This window comes from Eumetopias jubatus, unplaced genomic scaffold (genome assembly GCF_037043125.1).
Source record: "Eumetopias jubatus isolate StellerSeaLion01/CBP00866 unplaced genomic scaffold, mEumJub1_p1.0 scaffold_2, whole genome shotgun sequence".
NCBI classification, from domain to species: Eukaryota; Metazoa; Chordata; class Mammalia; order Carnivora; family Otariidae; genus Eumetopias; species Eumetopias jubatus.
Window position 1 is genome coordinate 186,200,708 of NW_028274808.1, and position 17,127 is coordinate 186,217,834.

A 17,127-nucleotide genomic window follows, 5' to 3' on the forward strand; every position below is an offset into this window, starting at 1 on the left:
TTTTATCAAATTAAATAGTTATTTTCAGGGCACCTGGGTGGTTCTGTTGGTTGAGCACCAAACTCTTGATTTCGGTTCAAGTCATGATCTCAGGGCCCTGAGATGGAGCCCTACATCAGACTCTCTGCCAGAGTCTGCTTGTCCCTCTCCCTCTCCTGCCCCACCACGTGTGTGCTCGCTCTCTCTCAAAATAAATAAAATCTTTAAAAAAATAAATAGCTATTTTCTTTTGAGATGTCAGATACCAGGGGGAATTATTTAGACAATGTTACCAATAAGTATAAAATTCTGATTTTATCACATTTATTAATCATTAGGGTTTATCCATCTTATATCTCTTAACACAAACACACACACACTTATACAACCTGTACACATAATTCTGTTCTTGTCTAGTGCCCATTGCAGGGAGCTATTGAAAGGAAAGTGAAAGGTAGGTTCAGAAGTCTTCTCATTTCATTTATGCATCTAACAAATACTTATTGAGCATGACTATGTGCCAAACACTCTTCCAAGTGCTGGCTGGGGACACAACAGTGAACAAAAGACACAAATCTTTGTCTTCATGGAGCTTATATTCTCCCATTTTCATGGAATCCAACTGGTTTCATAGTTGGGTCTGTTGCCCTGGGCCCCATCCATGCATTTTGTTGATTCCCAGGGAATCTGACCAGGCCACATGTGTCCTGGTTTTTGCTTGTCGTCCATCATTCTGGCCTGCTCCTTCCCTGTGGTCTTGCCTAGTTTTGCCATGGGGGTACTCAGCTCCTCCTGCATTTGCTTACCATTTCCTGTAGGCCCTAAGGGCAAGTCCTTTAAACCTCTCATAGCACATGCTACAATGTGGGGTAACAGCAGATGATTACAAGACAGACAAGAAAAGCATACAATAAATATCTGACAGACCACAGGTCAGATTTGTTTTTTAAAATTCATTTTTAAATAAAGTTTTTTTTTTAATTTTAGACCAGATTTACCTTTATAGAAAAATTGCAAAGATAGTACAGACAGTTCTCATATACCTCTCATCCAGTTTCCCTGTTATTAGTATCACATTAAAATGGAATACTTGCTACAAGTAATGAGCTAATATTGATGCATTATCCACTAAAGTCCATACTTTCTTCAGATTATCTTAACTCTTACCTAATGTCCTTTTTTTGTCCATCCTATATAGGATACCGTATTAAATTTAGCCACTAGATCTCCTTAGGCTCCTCTTGGATGTAACAGTTCTTCAGATATTCCTTGTTTGTGATGACCTTGTGAGTTTTGAGGAGTATGGGTCAGGTGTTTTGTAGAATATCAGATTTGTTTGATGTTTTTTTTCTCATAATTAGCCCGGGGATGTATGTTCTGGGGAGAAAGCCCAAAGAATTAAAAGTGCCATATTTTATCACATAAAAGCAAGAGTACATTTTATCAACATTGTTGACTTCTACGTTGGTCACCTGGTTGAAGTAGGGTTGGTTATTCCTCTGCTGTAGAGTTAACTCTTTTCCCTCTCTTTCCAAACCATACTCTGGAAGAAAGTTATTCTGCACAGCCCACACTTTAGGCTGGGGGAGTTACATTCCACCTCCTTGAGAGTAGAATATAGTTTACATAATTTACATGGAATTCTTCTGCCTGGGATATTTGTCTCTTCTCCTCCATTGAGGAATTTATTCAAGAAGTCATTTATATCAGTATGGACCAATGGAGATTTATTTTGTCTTTTGAGTTTAATCCAATATAACCCTATTTATTTTGTTGCTGAAATTGTTACAGCTTGGCAACTGGGAGCTGTTTCAGTAGACTCCTGTGTCCCTTCAACATTCTCCTATCATTGTGGTTGTTTCTTCTCTTTTGCTGTGTTTCTTTCATCAGACCCGTATTTTCTGGCACTACAAGATGCTTCAGGCTCATCTTTCGTCTTCCCTGCCCCAGTCCTGAATTAATCTCCAACTTTAACATCCAGCCTCTGTGGAGGCTCCAGAAGTCTCTTCTCATCTAAAAGAACACATGCTTCTCAGTCAGACACAGGGTTCAAATCTAGATACTACCACTTCTAGCTCTGATCCCTGGGCAGGTTCCTCATTCCCTCTGTGCTTGAATTTCTTCAACGTAAATTGGAAATAATCATGATAGATACCTCACAAAATTGTTGTTTGATTAAATGATGGATTTAAAGAGTTTTGAAAGTTTCATGGCATATAGAAAATGCTCAGTTAATGTTAGTGACCCTGGTTGACATCTGGTCAGTCTCAGAGAATTGATCTCTCTCCGTCTCAGTGTTCCTGGACATGTAACTCTTGGGCTTCTTAGCTGATCTTCTTACAGCTTTCATGGTCACACATATATTTGCATAGTGACACACTTGTTTTTAAGAAGCTAAGGGTATTTTCTAATGCATTTATGAATTAATTTTATAGCAAGAATTATGAATTCCTGGCATTCCTTATTTTCTACAAATGTTATTAGGAAGTAGATGAACTGCAAATCACTACGAGTCATTATTTTACATCACCCCACAATTTTGTCCTATACCAGCAAGAAAAGAGATATGGCCTGTGTTTATATCATACTGTTGTGTATAAACACAGCCCATTGATTCAATTCTAGTCAAAATGAGGCCTGGGCTTTGAGTCAGAGGTCTGGGATTGATTTTTAGTTCCCTGTTCACTGACTATGCCTTGGCTTGGTCCCTTGTTTCCTCTGAGCATCTCTCTACAATATAAAGACTGCAATACCTACTCCCTACGGTTGCATGAGGCTGACATGAAATAACGCACAGAAATTGCCTAACACAGGGCCCCACAGACATCTATAAACTGTAGTCATTATTACTTTTAAATTTCAGTGCTCCCAGGACCCAGGACTTCTACTCCTTTCCTAAGAAAATAAGTCAAAATGATGGGAAATAGAGAACAATTTTACACAGCATCATTTATAATAAAGAAAAATTTTAATTTATTTACATAGCCACCAATAGAAAGTATGGTTAAGTAAATCACAATATATCCATATGACAAAGCAGTGTTTCCAACTCCAAATTACGATCATTAATACATGGTAAAATTAATTTAGAGATTAATGATAAGAATGTTTAAAAAATTAATAGAAGAGAAATGGAAATAATTACTTTCTGGTGTACGTGTATGTGTTTGTGTATGTTCTAGCTTGCCATTTAATATGTAATTATTGTGGTTTGGGGTCCAAAACGTTCAAAAACCATTGTCATAGTATTATTAGATTAAACCATATGAAATTAATATTCTTGCAAATATGATTAAAAATATCAGCAATTTGGGACTCCTGGGTGACCCTGTTGGTTGACCATCTGACTCTTGATCTCAGCCCAGGTTTTGAATCTCAGGATTGTGAATTCAAGCCCAACGTTGGGCTCCATGCTGGGTGTGGAGTCCACTTAAAAAAAAAAATCAGCAATTTCATAGGGTTCAACCTAATATGTAGTAATTTAAATGACGTCACAATGAATTTTCAGTGATGTGGGAAAATGCTTGTAATTTTAAGTGAAATATACATTATTATATATACATACATGACCTTTACTATAAATATGCTACGCATAAAAATGGAAATGTTCATTTTGCATAAGTGATAGGATTATGTGTGATTGCAATTTTCTTCAGTATAGTTTTCTATAATTTTTTACATAAATCAAGCATATTTATGTATACATTTGTTATGTATTTATATTCATTTTTGTTTAAAAATTTATTAATGTTAAATGGCCTCTAGTGAGATCGAACCAAAGAACTTTCCTCTAACTTAACATGTCTGTCATCACCTTTTCAGACACTAAATTAGCTAAATAGACAATATTATATATCAAATGAGGTAAGTACATTATCCCTTCTGCATGACAAAATCAGGCCACAAATCTTAGGAAATTTACTTATTATTTTTTAGACATATTGATGCCTGATGCAAACTTCAGATAGTACCTGAAATTTTGTCTTTCAAATACTTCAAAAAGTGGCTCAACTACTGTGGAAGCTTAATTCCAATCACAGGAGGTCATACCAGAGAAAATAAGCAACCTTTAAAAATTTCATGAACATACATAAGAAAGCATAAAATTAGAAATACACCAAACACGTGTATGATTTTCCATACCGAATCTGTCACTAACTAGCTAGTTAGCATTTTTAACCTTTGGTAAGTCACTTAATGTTGTTTTCCCAACTATAAACAGGACTATTTATTGCAAATACCCTAAACACATGATTATAAGCCATATTGCTCTTTGAGTGGCAGATAGGGAGGCAGGATGTTGGTTTGCAACCTCAGTAGTTCCTCTGGTGAAATTCCAAACTGGCCCCCTGCACCCAGACAGTGAGGAGAGACTGAAGAAAGAGACAGGCCACTCCAGAATGGTAGGTGGCAGGTGTAATTAGTAAGGGAACTTTCCTGTGAGGCTTGTCGTGGGCAACTCCAAGACAAGTAAATCTCTGTACTGTCCACCAGAACCTTAAAAAATTTTATGGAGGCCTTAATGGAATTCAGTCACATATACAGTCCAGATGGTCTCAACAAGACCTTACTTTCTCAAGGCTACATCCTTGAAGTGGCTCCTTTTCCAGAAAGGGTGGGCAGACCATACATTCCAAGGACAGAGGAGGGGCAGGAGCCTTGGACTGCCTGGGCCAGCTTGTGGGTCAAGCAATGGTCATGTCCTCTTGATGACCTCCTCTGACAGAGGAAGACTAATGTCCCTGTCATAGCAACCAGAACTAAGGCACTACGCAAAAATTTGAAAGATACCGAAAAGCTCACAACTGAACAAGGCTGGGATATTATAAAGTCAAATCTTTATGCCTTTTTCCTTCTTTTGCTTTGATCATAAGAGAATGGAAACCACAATTCAGTACCAATCATTTTTGTGCATTAGGGAACAGATGCAAGATTTTTTCACAGATAAAAGGTAATTATGCAAAGTACTCCAAGAATTGTTTTCTTTTTCTTTCTTTTTTTTTTTTTTTTTTAAGCCTTGTGTCTCCTCTCCTACTCGATAGATTTCAGTTACCATTCAGAAAAGCGTGGAGCAAAAACCACATAAAATACACTGAGTTTCTCATTTTTCTTTTCTACACGTAAGGAATCATTCTTCTTTTGAAATAACTGTTTATTGATATCATCCTGCCAGATGGTATATTGCAAGGGAGAGGGGTGCTCAAGGTCCACAGCCATCTTTTAATGTAAGTAGTTTTGGGATACATCGTACTTAACAGGAAGATGTGAATCAGCTGTCAGCTTGTAAATCAGGATATTTTTGTTTACAAATAATAGAAAATCACATACTAACAAAAACAATGTGATGAGTTTATTGGCTCACAGAAAGAAAAAGTCCAGAGATAAGAATGGCTACAACTGAGGGCGGGCTCTCCCGTGGTCCCAAAAGATGCCAGCCGCTCCTTGGCTCCGAGCTTTACTGCTCGTGTCGAGTAGACGCGGACTGAGTTCAGTTGTACGCCAACCCAGATCCAATTGCCTTGACCGAAGGGATAATATACGCCTCTTGACTTTGCTCAGGTCACAGCTCCATCACTAAAGCTAGAGGTGGAGAGCACTTCTGCAGAATTGGATGAAGCACCAAGTGGAAATTAGCGGGGGTTTAGTAGGAAGGCAACCAACAAAAGTCCGTATGTGACTTTAAAACTGCTTTTCACTGTTGCTCTGGTCTGCTCCATTTGGTGATAGGGTCAAAGCCATTGATGATTTCTGTAGGCCAGTGGTTCTCAAAGTGTGATTCCTGAATCAACAGTATCAGCATCCCCTTGGAATATGTTAGAATTATATATTCTTGCACCCCAACCTAGACCTAATGAACCTAGACCTAGACCTCTCCTGAGGGTGGAACCCAGCAAGCTGTGTTCTAGCAAGCCCTCCAGATGATTGCGTGGCAAGCTAAATTTTGAGAACCAATGCTCTAAGCATGTCTTCAAAGACTTGGTATCCAGCCCCCCTTTTCAACTGAGAGCACATAACTATTACTTTGTGATTTAAAGCAATGGATGATGTTTACATTGATAGCCATCAACTTCAGCTGGCCTTTTAAAACTGTCCAGCAATCTTTCTCTGAGAAGCCTACATTCCCGTAATCGGCAATGGCTATTTTGTAGCTTCTAATAAGCCAAAGCTTACAGTTTATCAGTTGTACATTGCACATTAACTCTTGATTATAGTATGTTATATATCTCAGGTTTATATATATTACAACAACTTTCCAGGAGATAGCATGAAGTATTTTGAGGGATGCCCACCTTCTCATAATTTGCACAAGTCACCTATCTAGTACCATGGCTGCCTCCTTATTTACTTAAACCTTCGATTCTTGCCCTTTCTGCCCTGTCACTCCCAAGCAGATGACATCCATTGAAGTTGTCAGGTGGGGACTCACTCATCCTCTTGCTTTTATCAGCTGCTGGCATCCACAGCATGTTCCCCTTCTTCCATGTTAACTGAGGAAGTGCACCTCCTCCCTCCAGAGCTCAACCCTCTACCTGCACTTGGGTGCCAGAACGATCAGCCCATCTCTAGCACTCCCTCCTTCTCTCTCACACACACATCTTTAGTAATCTCTTCATAGAGAGTTCCCTCCAGTAATCAAAGTGCTTATCTTCAAAAATCTCTCCTGTGATCCCATATTCCTCTTCAGATATAGCCGGCTCTCTATCATCATGGCCAGCCAAGAGCCGTGAGTTTTCTTCTAATCTCTATCATTGTGTGCTTCTTCTACTCCTCGGAAAGTTCTCCCATCACTCATTGGTGACCTCCATTTTGTTGATCCAATGAACATTTTTCATTCTCCAGCAGCATCTTGTATTACCATGAACCATCCTTTTCTAGGAACATGAACTCCTCACTTGACCTCTCATACTGCCTTAGCAACTTATTTTCAAGATCCCTTGCCAGCCTCGCTTCTCTCTGCCTACCAAATGCTGTAATCCTTTTTGGGCTTCTCTTGAATTCTCTTTTTCTCTCACTTTACATTTTACCCTGAATAAAGATGGGGAGTAGGGTATGGTTATCTGATTGTCACAGCACCATTTGTTGAAAACATGACTCTTTCCCCATTGCATGGTCTTGGCACCCTTGTTGAAAATCAACGGTCACAGATGTTTATTTCTAGATTTGCAACATTATTGCACTGGTCTATATGTCTATTCTTATGCAAGTGCTACATTGTAGATTTGCAGTGAGTTTTGAGATTGGAGTTTGAGCTCTCTAACTTTGCTTTTTTTTTCATATTGTTTTGGCTCTTTGGGGCCCTGTGCAATTCCATATGAATTTGAAGATCAGCTTTTCCATTTCTGCAAGAAAGTCAATGGTTATTCTTTTTTTTTTAATTTTATTATATTATGTTAATCACCATACATTACATCATTAGTTTTTGATGTAGTGTTCCATGATTCATTGTTTGCATATAACACCCAGTGCGCCATTCCATATGTGCCCTCTCTGAAACAAATAATACATTATATGTTAAAAAATATATATATATAGTAGGAAGGGAAAAAGGAAGGGGGGGTTGGAGGGGGAGATGAACCATGAGAGACCATGGACTCTGAGAAATAAACTGAGGGTTCTAGAGGAGAGGGGGTTGGGGGAATGGGTTAGCCCAGTGATGGGGTATTAAAATGGTTATTCTTGATGAATTTTTTTAATAAAATGATAATTGTACACCTTCTTAGCATGATTAAAGTCAGTATCATGCTTAAAGTAGAAACACTAGAAACAGTCTTATTAAATTCAGTAACAAAATAAGGATGGCTATTATTGTTGTTATTATGTAATATTGTCTTGGATATATTATTCACTATAGTTAGAAAAAAAGAAAGTAATTAAAAATATAAAAATTAGAAAGAAGAGGTAAAACTAACTCCATTTGCAGCTAATAGGATTGCATCCATGAAAAATCCAGGAGAATCAATTGAAAAACTATCACATACAACAGAAACACTCACTTAGTTGGCAGCATACAGAATTATTATAGAGAAATCAATAGCATTTGTATATACAAACAAAAGTAATTTAGAACATGTAATAGAAAAAATACCTCATTTAAAACAGCACAAAAGGATTAAAATACCTAGAAATAAGTATGACTAAGAAACATGAAAGAACAACTTGGAAAAAGAAAAACAAGCCAAAAAGGTCTAAAACATACCTGAGTTTGGTATGCTGAATAATAGCCCACCAGGTGTCTACATCCTAATTTCTGGAACTTGTGAATATGTTACCTTTACATGGTAAAAGGAGCTTTGTGGGTGTGATTAAGGATCTTGAGATGGGGAGATCATCCTGGATTACCTAAGTGGGTTTAATGTAATCACAGGGGTCCTTGTAAGAGGGAACAGGAAGATCAGGTAAGAAAAGAAACATATGACAAAGGGAGCAGAGACTAGAGTGATGTGCTCCGAAGATGGAGGAAGAGGTCACAAGCCAAACAATGCAAGTAGCCTCTAAAAGCTCAAGAAAGCAAGGGAGCAAACTCTCCCTCTACATCCCCTGTGCTCCCCCATTTTGATTCCAGCCCAGTGAAACTCATTTCAGACTTCTGACCTGAAGAACTGTAAGATAATAAATGTGTATTATTTTGAGTCACTAAAGTTGTGGTAATTTATTACAGTAGCCAGGAGAACACTGATAAATAGGTTCAGTGACAAAAATGACTTAGACAAGGGCAAGGTCTCTCATAGTCTTGATTAGGAAGACTCACCAACATGCAGTTGTCAATTCTGCCAAAGCTGATCTGTAAATTTACCTCAAACCCTTCAAAAGTCATGCGCAGTATTAAAGCAAGAGAAAATAGCTGGAAAAAGAAAAGATTGACCAGGAGGAAATAGCCCTAACAGCCGCTTTCATAATTGGGCCGATGTAAGTAGAGGTGGATAAACAGATTTACTAATGAAATAAAAGAGAAATTTCAGAAATATAAACAAATACATAAAAGATTTAAGGATATGATAAATCTTGCATCTCAAAACAATGGGTAACAAATAATAGTGTGAAACCAGATAATTAACTAGAAACAGTAGATAATTCCAAATGGAATAAGGATTTGAATGTATCAAAGTAAACTTCTGAAGTAGTAGGAAAAAGCATGGGAGTATCTTTCTACAATTTCGAATGCGGGAGGCCTTTTCAATATGACATAAACCAAAAGACATAAATTAAAAGACTGACAAATTCTAGAATATAAGAATAAAAAAATACCTACTTTGCAAAAATCAATATGAGAAAAATCAAAAGAAATGACAAACTGCGAAACAACACTGGAGGACATATCCCAGACAAAGGATAATTTCACTAATAACATGAAGAGTTTCTATAAATCGAGACATTTGAAAAAAATGTTCAAATTTGTTTAGTATACAAACATAAGTAATCTGAGAAAGAGTTTCCCATGAAATCAGAAAACATAAAAGTTGAATACTATATAGTATTGACAAGCTATAATATTCTTACACATAAAAAATTCTCATATATAGATTTTGAGAGGGGAGTTTGGGACACAATTTGGAAATAACTCTAAAGTTTACAAATATTCAAATCCTTTAACCCAGAAATCCCATGTCTAAGCATTTATTCTACACATATTTTTGCTCAAGTATGAATTATGTAGATATAAGGTCACTCTTCATAACATTGTTTTTAATGAGGTTGGAAATCTTTCAATAATCATCAATGGGAGTGTGGTTAAATAAACTATGGTGCATTCATACACATTATGTGAAAAATAACTGTGAAAAAGATTGGAATTATTTCTAAGATGGTTAAGTGGGGGGGGGCAGTACAGAACAGCCTGTCAGACTATTTGTGTAAAGGGATATAGAATATACATAAATAAATATGCCTTATACTTGTATATGCACAAAAATTCCATGCCAGCTGCCCAGGGAGAAAGAAAAAGGGTAGCTGGGGTCCACGAACATCTTACATATTTTTAAATTTTGAACTATGTGAGTATTACCTACTTTTCAAAGTAAAAAAAAAAACATCAAAATTAAGAAAACTGGGACAGGGAAACAGCTATAAAATGATGGAATATGGAAATGCAGAGAGAAAAAGCAAAATCACCCAGAAAGCCACTTCTGCATGCCCCTTGGGCTCTTCAGTTCCCAGGTACCAGTGGATTATCAGATCTACGTGAGCTCAGAATTACTGCATTGTGATGGTATCTCTGCTCCACATGACAACAAATATATAGGAATTTGATCAAGTTCAATCAAACCAGCCTAACCATGATACTGGCTAAGGGCTTCGTTTACTTGGCAAACACATAACCAATGCCCTTGCTAGACATTGTTATAGCTTAACTCTTTTAATCCCCACAAAAACTTTTAAGAAGTAGGTATTATTATCCCCATTCTACAGATATGCAGATTGAGCAAAAGGAGGTTAAATGGTCAGAGGACACAGAGCTGTCAAGTGACATATTGTCAAGTGACTGGTGTTTGAGGTCAGGCAATCTGGCTTCAAACTCCAGGCTCTTAACCACTGCCCCATGTGTGTTATAACTTGATTTCTAAGTAACAGTTACAGTCGGCCCATATCTTAAAGACAGACCATATTTCTTGTTAGCAGATCTTTTTCATGGGAAGTATGCTATGTATGTGCTTGTATTTCTTAAGATACAGTGTTATCAGATTCTTTTCAGTAAAAGAAATTGTGTGCAGTTGTGGTAGAAATCCAATACTACTTAGAGCATGCATCTTGCTGTTTGGGTGTCTGTCCTTCTAGCATTTCCAGTTCCACAGGTGATTTAAGTCACAGTTCCCAAGTCAAAGATGAGAATGTTAAAGCTAAGGAGTGGTTTATGCCCACAGAGAACTCTGAGAAACAGAGGCCCAAGAACACATTATCTCGCTAAATAACGGTTAGAAAATCCAGAGGGTGGTAACCCTTGCGGCCATCGTTTGAGAGAGACTTTTATCATAGTTGGTGTTTTATTTTTTTTAGAAATGTCCTATCAAATTATACTTTTCTTTCTTTTTAGGATTTCATCAAGGGTCTTTCCATTTTGCTCCGAGGGACAGTTCAAGAAAAACTCAACTGGGCATTTAATTTGTATGACATAAATAAAGATGGCTACATCACTAAAGAAGTAAGAAACGCCTCACCAACACAACTCTCCTTTGGACTGTTTCCATTTTTCTAACTTTAAATGTTAAACAATTGAAACTATTAATATGAAAATTGCATTTTTAAGAAATCTAAAGTATTTTATGTGGTGGTGGTGGTGAAATACTCTTAATAAAAAACTTGCAATGGATAGGAATAATTTATGGTACATCTATCTTCAAAGTGAATATAAAACACATAAGGATTGTACCCCTGTCTCCTAATGGCATTCAAATAAATACTGTGAATTGGATAAAGACTATGGTTGGAATCAGGAAGAAAATGTCTACAAATCATGCCGGAATGTTTGGCCCGTGACCTTTTTTTCTTCCAATATAATGTGGAAAGAGATACAATTTTAAAATTGCAGAGACTGCAATGACCTGTGTTGTGTAGAACGTGACCTGATGGAAGCGGTGGGGCCCCCCAAACACTGCCAGGCAGGCTGTGCAAGAAAAAAGGTCCACACCCCGAATTAAGAAGCTCATATCAAATGGTTTATTAAACCAGTATAAAACACCGTGAGAAAGGGAAAGGGATGGGGTAAGTTAACAGATTTAGGATAGGGTCCAAATGGGGCTGAAAGACATTACATGAATCCTGGGGGATCCTCCATGTTCATATCTCCCTTCTTCCTGACTCACTTTCTTTTCCGGAAGTTTGAGTTTTGAGCATAAGGACCCTCAAACAAAAGGTACCCAGGGTTACTGACCTGACCTTACTTGGTGAGGGACATAGAAAGTGCACCGGACCCCGGATGTAGCGTGACAATTAGCCTGATCCAAGGCCATAGGTTTTGTGGTTTTTGAGCAGAAGATACATAGGGCCAGAATGTTTCGCACCAATGGATGGCTGAAGTAAGACCTCATGAATATGAAGTTTATGCATATTGAATATATCCTGAAGAGTTAGTGCCTCTTGTACCTGGTGTACAGTAGTACAGAAAATATTTAGTACTCGGATGCCTTGGAACTATTAGGTACCTCTTAGCCCTTCCATACCTTTCTATCTCTATGTTTAACACAAACATGCTGGTCTTACACATAACATGTTTCACGAATTCTGCTGAAGTCAGACAAATTTCTTGCTACTTAACTCAAAACATCTTAAAATGTTTTACCTATGACTTATACGCTATAAACTACTTTATCATTAATAAGAGAATTGAATACTCTCAAAAGTAAATGTATATTACATCTGTATTATCAACTTTAATCTAGACTTTTATATGGAAATTTCGATATGAAGGAAAGAAATGTGAAATAATAAATCTGAATGTTTGGGTAATTAGATATTATTTTTACTGAGATTGAAAATAAGTCAAAAACTAGATTTTGTTTTAAAAAATTAATGAAATTTCAAGGAATTTCAATGAAATATAGCCATACTATTTTGACTAGCCTACAGGCGCAATTTCTTCACTTAAAGCTATAGTAGGAAAAAAACAAGGAAAATCCTAATAAGCTTTGAAATTTATCAAAGCTTAGTTTTCGTATAATGCTGTTGATATGGAGTTCATTCTCAGTAAAAGGAAACTGATAATCAACATTTAAGATATATAATAACTCCATAAAACAAAGATAGTCTATAGGAAGTCTATGGAAATCCAAACATTAAGCCAGAACAATTTTCCGATCATCTTGGATATGTGGGAATTTACTTACTTCATTTTGAAACCAAGATCAAAATTAATTCTTACATTCTGACCCTGCTGTTTTTAAGGCACAAAACTGTTGGCTTCTCCTCTGGGACAACCAAAAGGCAGTTAATGGAATAATAAAAAATTTTTGAAATGGAGTAGGAATAATCTGTCAGAGTGGTTTCTTCATACAGCACATGCAGCCTCATGTGAGTGCCTTTTACTTTTCAGGAAATGCTTGATATAATGAAAGCAATATACGATATGATGGGTAAATGCACATATCCTGTCCTCAAGGAAGATGCTCCTAGACAACACGTCGAGACATTTTTCCAGGTAGGAACGCAAGTAGAAGTCAGAGAGGGAGTGAAAAAGAGTAAATTTCCTAATGCTTGCAAAGTGTCACGATAATTCAAAAAAAAGCAAAAGGAAAAAAAAAACACTTTTAATGAAAGGGACAAAACAATAGAATATTAACCATAATACTAATTTAGTAATTTTGGTTTTGAATTTATTAGAACACTGATAACTACATTTATTGAACGTTCACTATATCCTAGACAGAACACTGAGGAATTGCTGTGTTTCGCATGTTTTGATGTTTGTTTTGAATAAATTCTCAAAAGAATCCTTATGGTTATAAATACTCTTTAGCCTCAATTTACAGATGAGAAAACCAAGACTGAAAGTGTCAGCAAACTGCCTGAACTATCATAGCTAGAGGGCCAGATTATCTAGGGCAGCGATTCTAGAGGTCTACCACATTCTACTGAAAAGAGAACAGCCTAACAGCAGTTGGCCATATGATTCTTTTATTTTATTTTATTATGTTATGTTAATCACCATACATCATTAGTTTTTGATGTAGTGCTCCATGATTCATTGTTTGCAGATAACACTCAGTGCTCCATGTAGCACGTGCCCTCCTTAATACCCATCACCAGGCTAACCCATGCCCCCACCCCCTCCCCTCTAGAACCCCCAGTTTGTTTCTCAGAGTCCATCGTCTCTCATGGTTCGTCTCCCCGATTCCCCCCTCTTCATTTTCCCCTTCCTGCTATCTTCTTTTTTTTACATATAATGTATTGTTTCAGAGGAAGAGGTCTGTGATTCCACAGTCTTGCACAATTCACAGCGCTCACCATAGCACATACCCTCCCCAATGTCTATCACCCAGCCACCCCATCCCTCCCACCCCCCACCACTCCAGCAACCCTGTTTGTTTCCTGAGATTAAGAGTTCCTCACATCAGTGAGATCATATGATACATGTCTTTCTCTGATTGACTTATTTCGCTCGGCATAATACCCTCCAGTTCTACCCACGTCGTTGCAAATGGCAAGATTTCATTCCTTTTTATGGCTGCATAATATTCCATTGTATATATATATATAACCACATCTTCTTTATCCATTCATCTGTCGATGGACAGCTTTGCTTTTTCCATAGTTTGGCTATTGTGGACATGGCTGCTATAAACATCAGGGTGCATGTACCCCTTCGGATCCCTACATTGGCCATACGATTCTTATCACTAAGAAAGGACTAGCTCCTGCTCTGAAGCATTTCCTCCCTGTAAAACAAGCAGGTGGACTCTTCATCAGCTTCAGCTGTGAGGGTATCAAGGGAGGTTATCAAGGGAGGGTACCAAGGGAGAACTCTGCATGAAGTTTTTTGTTCTTTTCTTCCTGAACAGAAAATGGACAAAAATAAAGATGGAGTTGTTACCATAGATGAATTCATTGAAAGCTGCCAAAAAGTAAGTAATGGTAGTAAAGAAACTGTCCCTTTTGCTTTCATAATAGTCAAAGTAGAGTCAGCTAGCCACCATGAGCTGAGCAAAGTACAATGCTGACCTAAGCTTGCCATTTGTACACAGCTAAGAGAAGCCTACCACTCTGAAAAAGGGCATCAACTTATAATTCAATTAATTAACATTTATAGAGTGCCTACCTTGAGGAGAGCCATGTAGGAAGCCCTAAACGTACCAATGTTACACATATACTGCATCTTTGTTTCCTAAATCCTTTAGAGAGTACTCATCACTGAGGGTTAAAACATATGTGAGATTTGAATTGCTCTTTGCCCAGACTGAGCATATAACATATTATCCCTATAGATTTAGAATTCCAGTACAGCAAAGTATACATCACAGGCCAAGTTTGCATCCAATTTCTGAAGGAAACATACTGCTTTAATGTATTGAGCACCAGAAATGGCTTTTCGGCTGAACCAGTAAAGATCTTCAGTCATAAAAAATAAAGAGTGGAAAATTCAGAGAAATCCAAATGGTTTTCCATTATCTGGTGGGAGACCAGTTTTAGCTTACCTAAAACTATTTGACTTGATGCATGGGTGGAGCCACAATTAAGAATAAATACTTTAAGATAAATGTAGAGACAATGAGGTTTGTTGATACTTTAGCTTTTCTAAATTGGTATACTTTCCCTTTCTTGGTGCCTGCTTGCTTCTAAACTCTTATTTCGATGTGGTGGTCTTTAAGAGCGTTAACTTGGTGACATCAACCTGCTGATGCTGTTCCTTGGCTTCTAGCACCGGAAGTCAGCACAAGTTTAGCTACTATTTACCATTACTACAAACAGCTCACCAAGTGCCATCCGCAGTCTCCAAGTGCCTCTAAAATGCTCAAAGTCTGTCCCCTTGTTTCTAAGGAATATGCTAAACTGAACACAGCCACTGGCCCAAGGTGGCTCTCAAACAGTTCCTTCCCTGGCATTTTTAAAGGCTCCTAAAGGCCCCACAGATTTAGCCCTAACAGACCCAAAGAGAGAGGTGAAAGGACTATAGACATGTCTCCCAAGCCCCGACCTCTAATCCTCAATGGAGTTGGCTCTTAGCTCACACACAAACCCTGTTTCCTTATACATGTACAAGTCTCTGTGACTTGGCCCGCGATCTACCTGGAATGCCAAAATTCGCATTTGCTCACTTATTTTTGGTCTTACCCTCAGCGCCTCTCTAGTTTTCATTCTGCCATTCCAATTTGAGAAATATTTTCTATTAACACCAAGTAAGATTCAAATGAAATATTTAAAGCCTGCAGACTCAACAAAATGTAAAATGGGCTCTCCATACTTACCTGTGTGGAAAATGGGTAGGATGATATTTACATTTGCGAACACTCAGTATTCGAGCTTTTGGCCTAAGCAGTGGTGGGAGAGGCAGTGCGCAGAGGCAAAGAAGGGTGTCCCCTCACTTACAGGGATACTTAGTTTAATCCCACTGTGTTTCTCCCTTACAGGATGAAAACATAATGCGCTCCATGCAGCTCTTTGAAAACGTGATTTAACTTGTCAAATGCATCCTCAATCAAACAGACAAATGTGAACTATCCTACCACACTTAAAGTTGGAGCTACCACTCTTAGCATAGATTGCTCAGCTTTCACTGAGGCATATTATGCAAACAAGCTTTGTTTTAATATAAAGCAATCCCCAAAAGATCTGAGTTTTCCAGTTACAAATTTTCATCCTTTTCATAATGCCACTGAGTTCATGGGCTGTTCTAAGTCATTTCATACCCTGTGACTATTCAGAAGTAATAGAATCTGGCATATAGTTTTATTGATTCTTTAGCCATGGGATTATTGAGCTTTCACATTATCAGTGATTTTAAAATATCAGTGTTTTTTGCTACTCAACTGGATGTATTCAGCCCCAGGATTTTAAATGGTTTTCTAAAGTATTGGCATCTGCATTTAATTTCCAGAAATTAATTTTCATGTTTGTATGCTGTGATTCCATTTATACACCAAGTAAACCAAACAAGATTACTATAATTAAAAAACAAACACACAGTCCCAGTTTCTATGCATTTGCCGCCTTCTGTTAAAGATACTCATTTATCTGGCATTTTTTATAACATGAAATAAATTAGTTCATCACCAGATGTCAGCATATGCCTAATAAAGCTTATTTAATAAGCATTTCTTAATTTTTCATAATACATATTACAGCCAAGGCCTACGTGATGTATATAATTTTGGATTTGTCCAATTCTACAGGTTGACTGTTTTCTGTTGTGTCATTAAGTGGAGGTCCAAGAAGGTGTGGAACAAAGCAAAGATGTTTATAGGCTCAAGGGTCAAGATATCTGCCCTCCAGTACATGGTAATACTTAATGCCAAGTAATTCCTAACAGCATCGAAGGCCTAGTCCGTCCCCTTTCCCTTGACTCCTTCAAGGTACCTTTCTTTTACACGCCATTCAGGGCCAAAGGGACCTGAACTACCCCAACACCTACATGTAGGAAACAAAGAGCAAGCAGAATTCACGTTAAAACCATCAGTGAGTCCATTCTATCAAGAACTACCGTACCAAAACCTCACTGAAAAT

General features: G+C 37.6%; 1 protein-coding gene across 7 annotated transcripts in view; it reads left to right on the forward strand.

Annotated features, from left to right (window-relative positions):
• The window catches only part of KCNIP4 (potassium voltage-gated channel interacting protein 4), a 510,001-nt gene extending 493,919 nt beyond the window's left edge, over positions 1-16,082 (forward strand). For all 7 annotated transcript variants that reach the window (XM_028090127.2, XM_088020871.1, XM_028090118.2 and 4 more), the window contains exons 5-8: positions 11,009-11,116; positions 13,004-13,108; positions 14,469-14,531; positions 16,035-16,082. In XM_028090127.2, the coding sequence (XP_027945928.1) occupies positions 11,009-11,116; positions 13,004-13,108; positions 14,469-14,531; positions 16,035-16,082 (324 nt within the window). The remainder of the gene's footprint in view (positions 1-11,008; positions 11,117-13,003; positions 13,109-14,468; positions 14,532-16,034) is intronic.
• Positions 16,083-17,127: the final 1,045 nt, after the last annotated feature.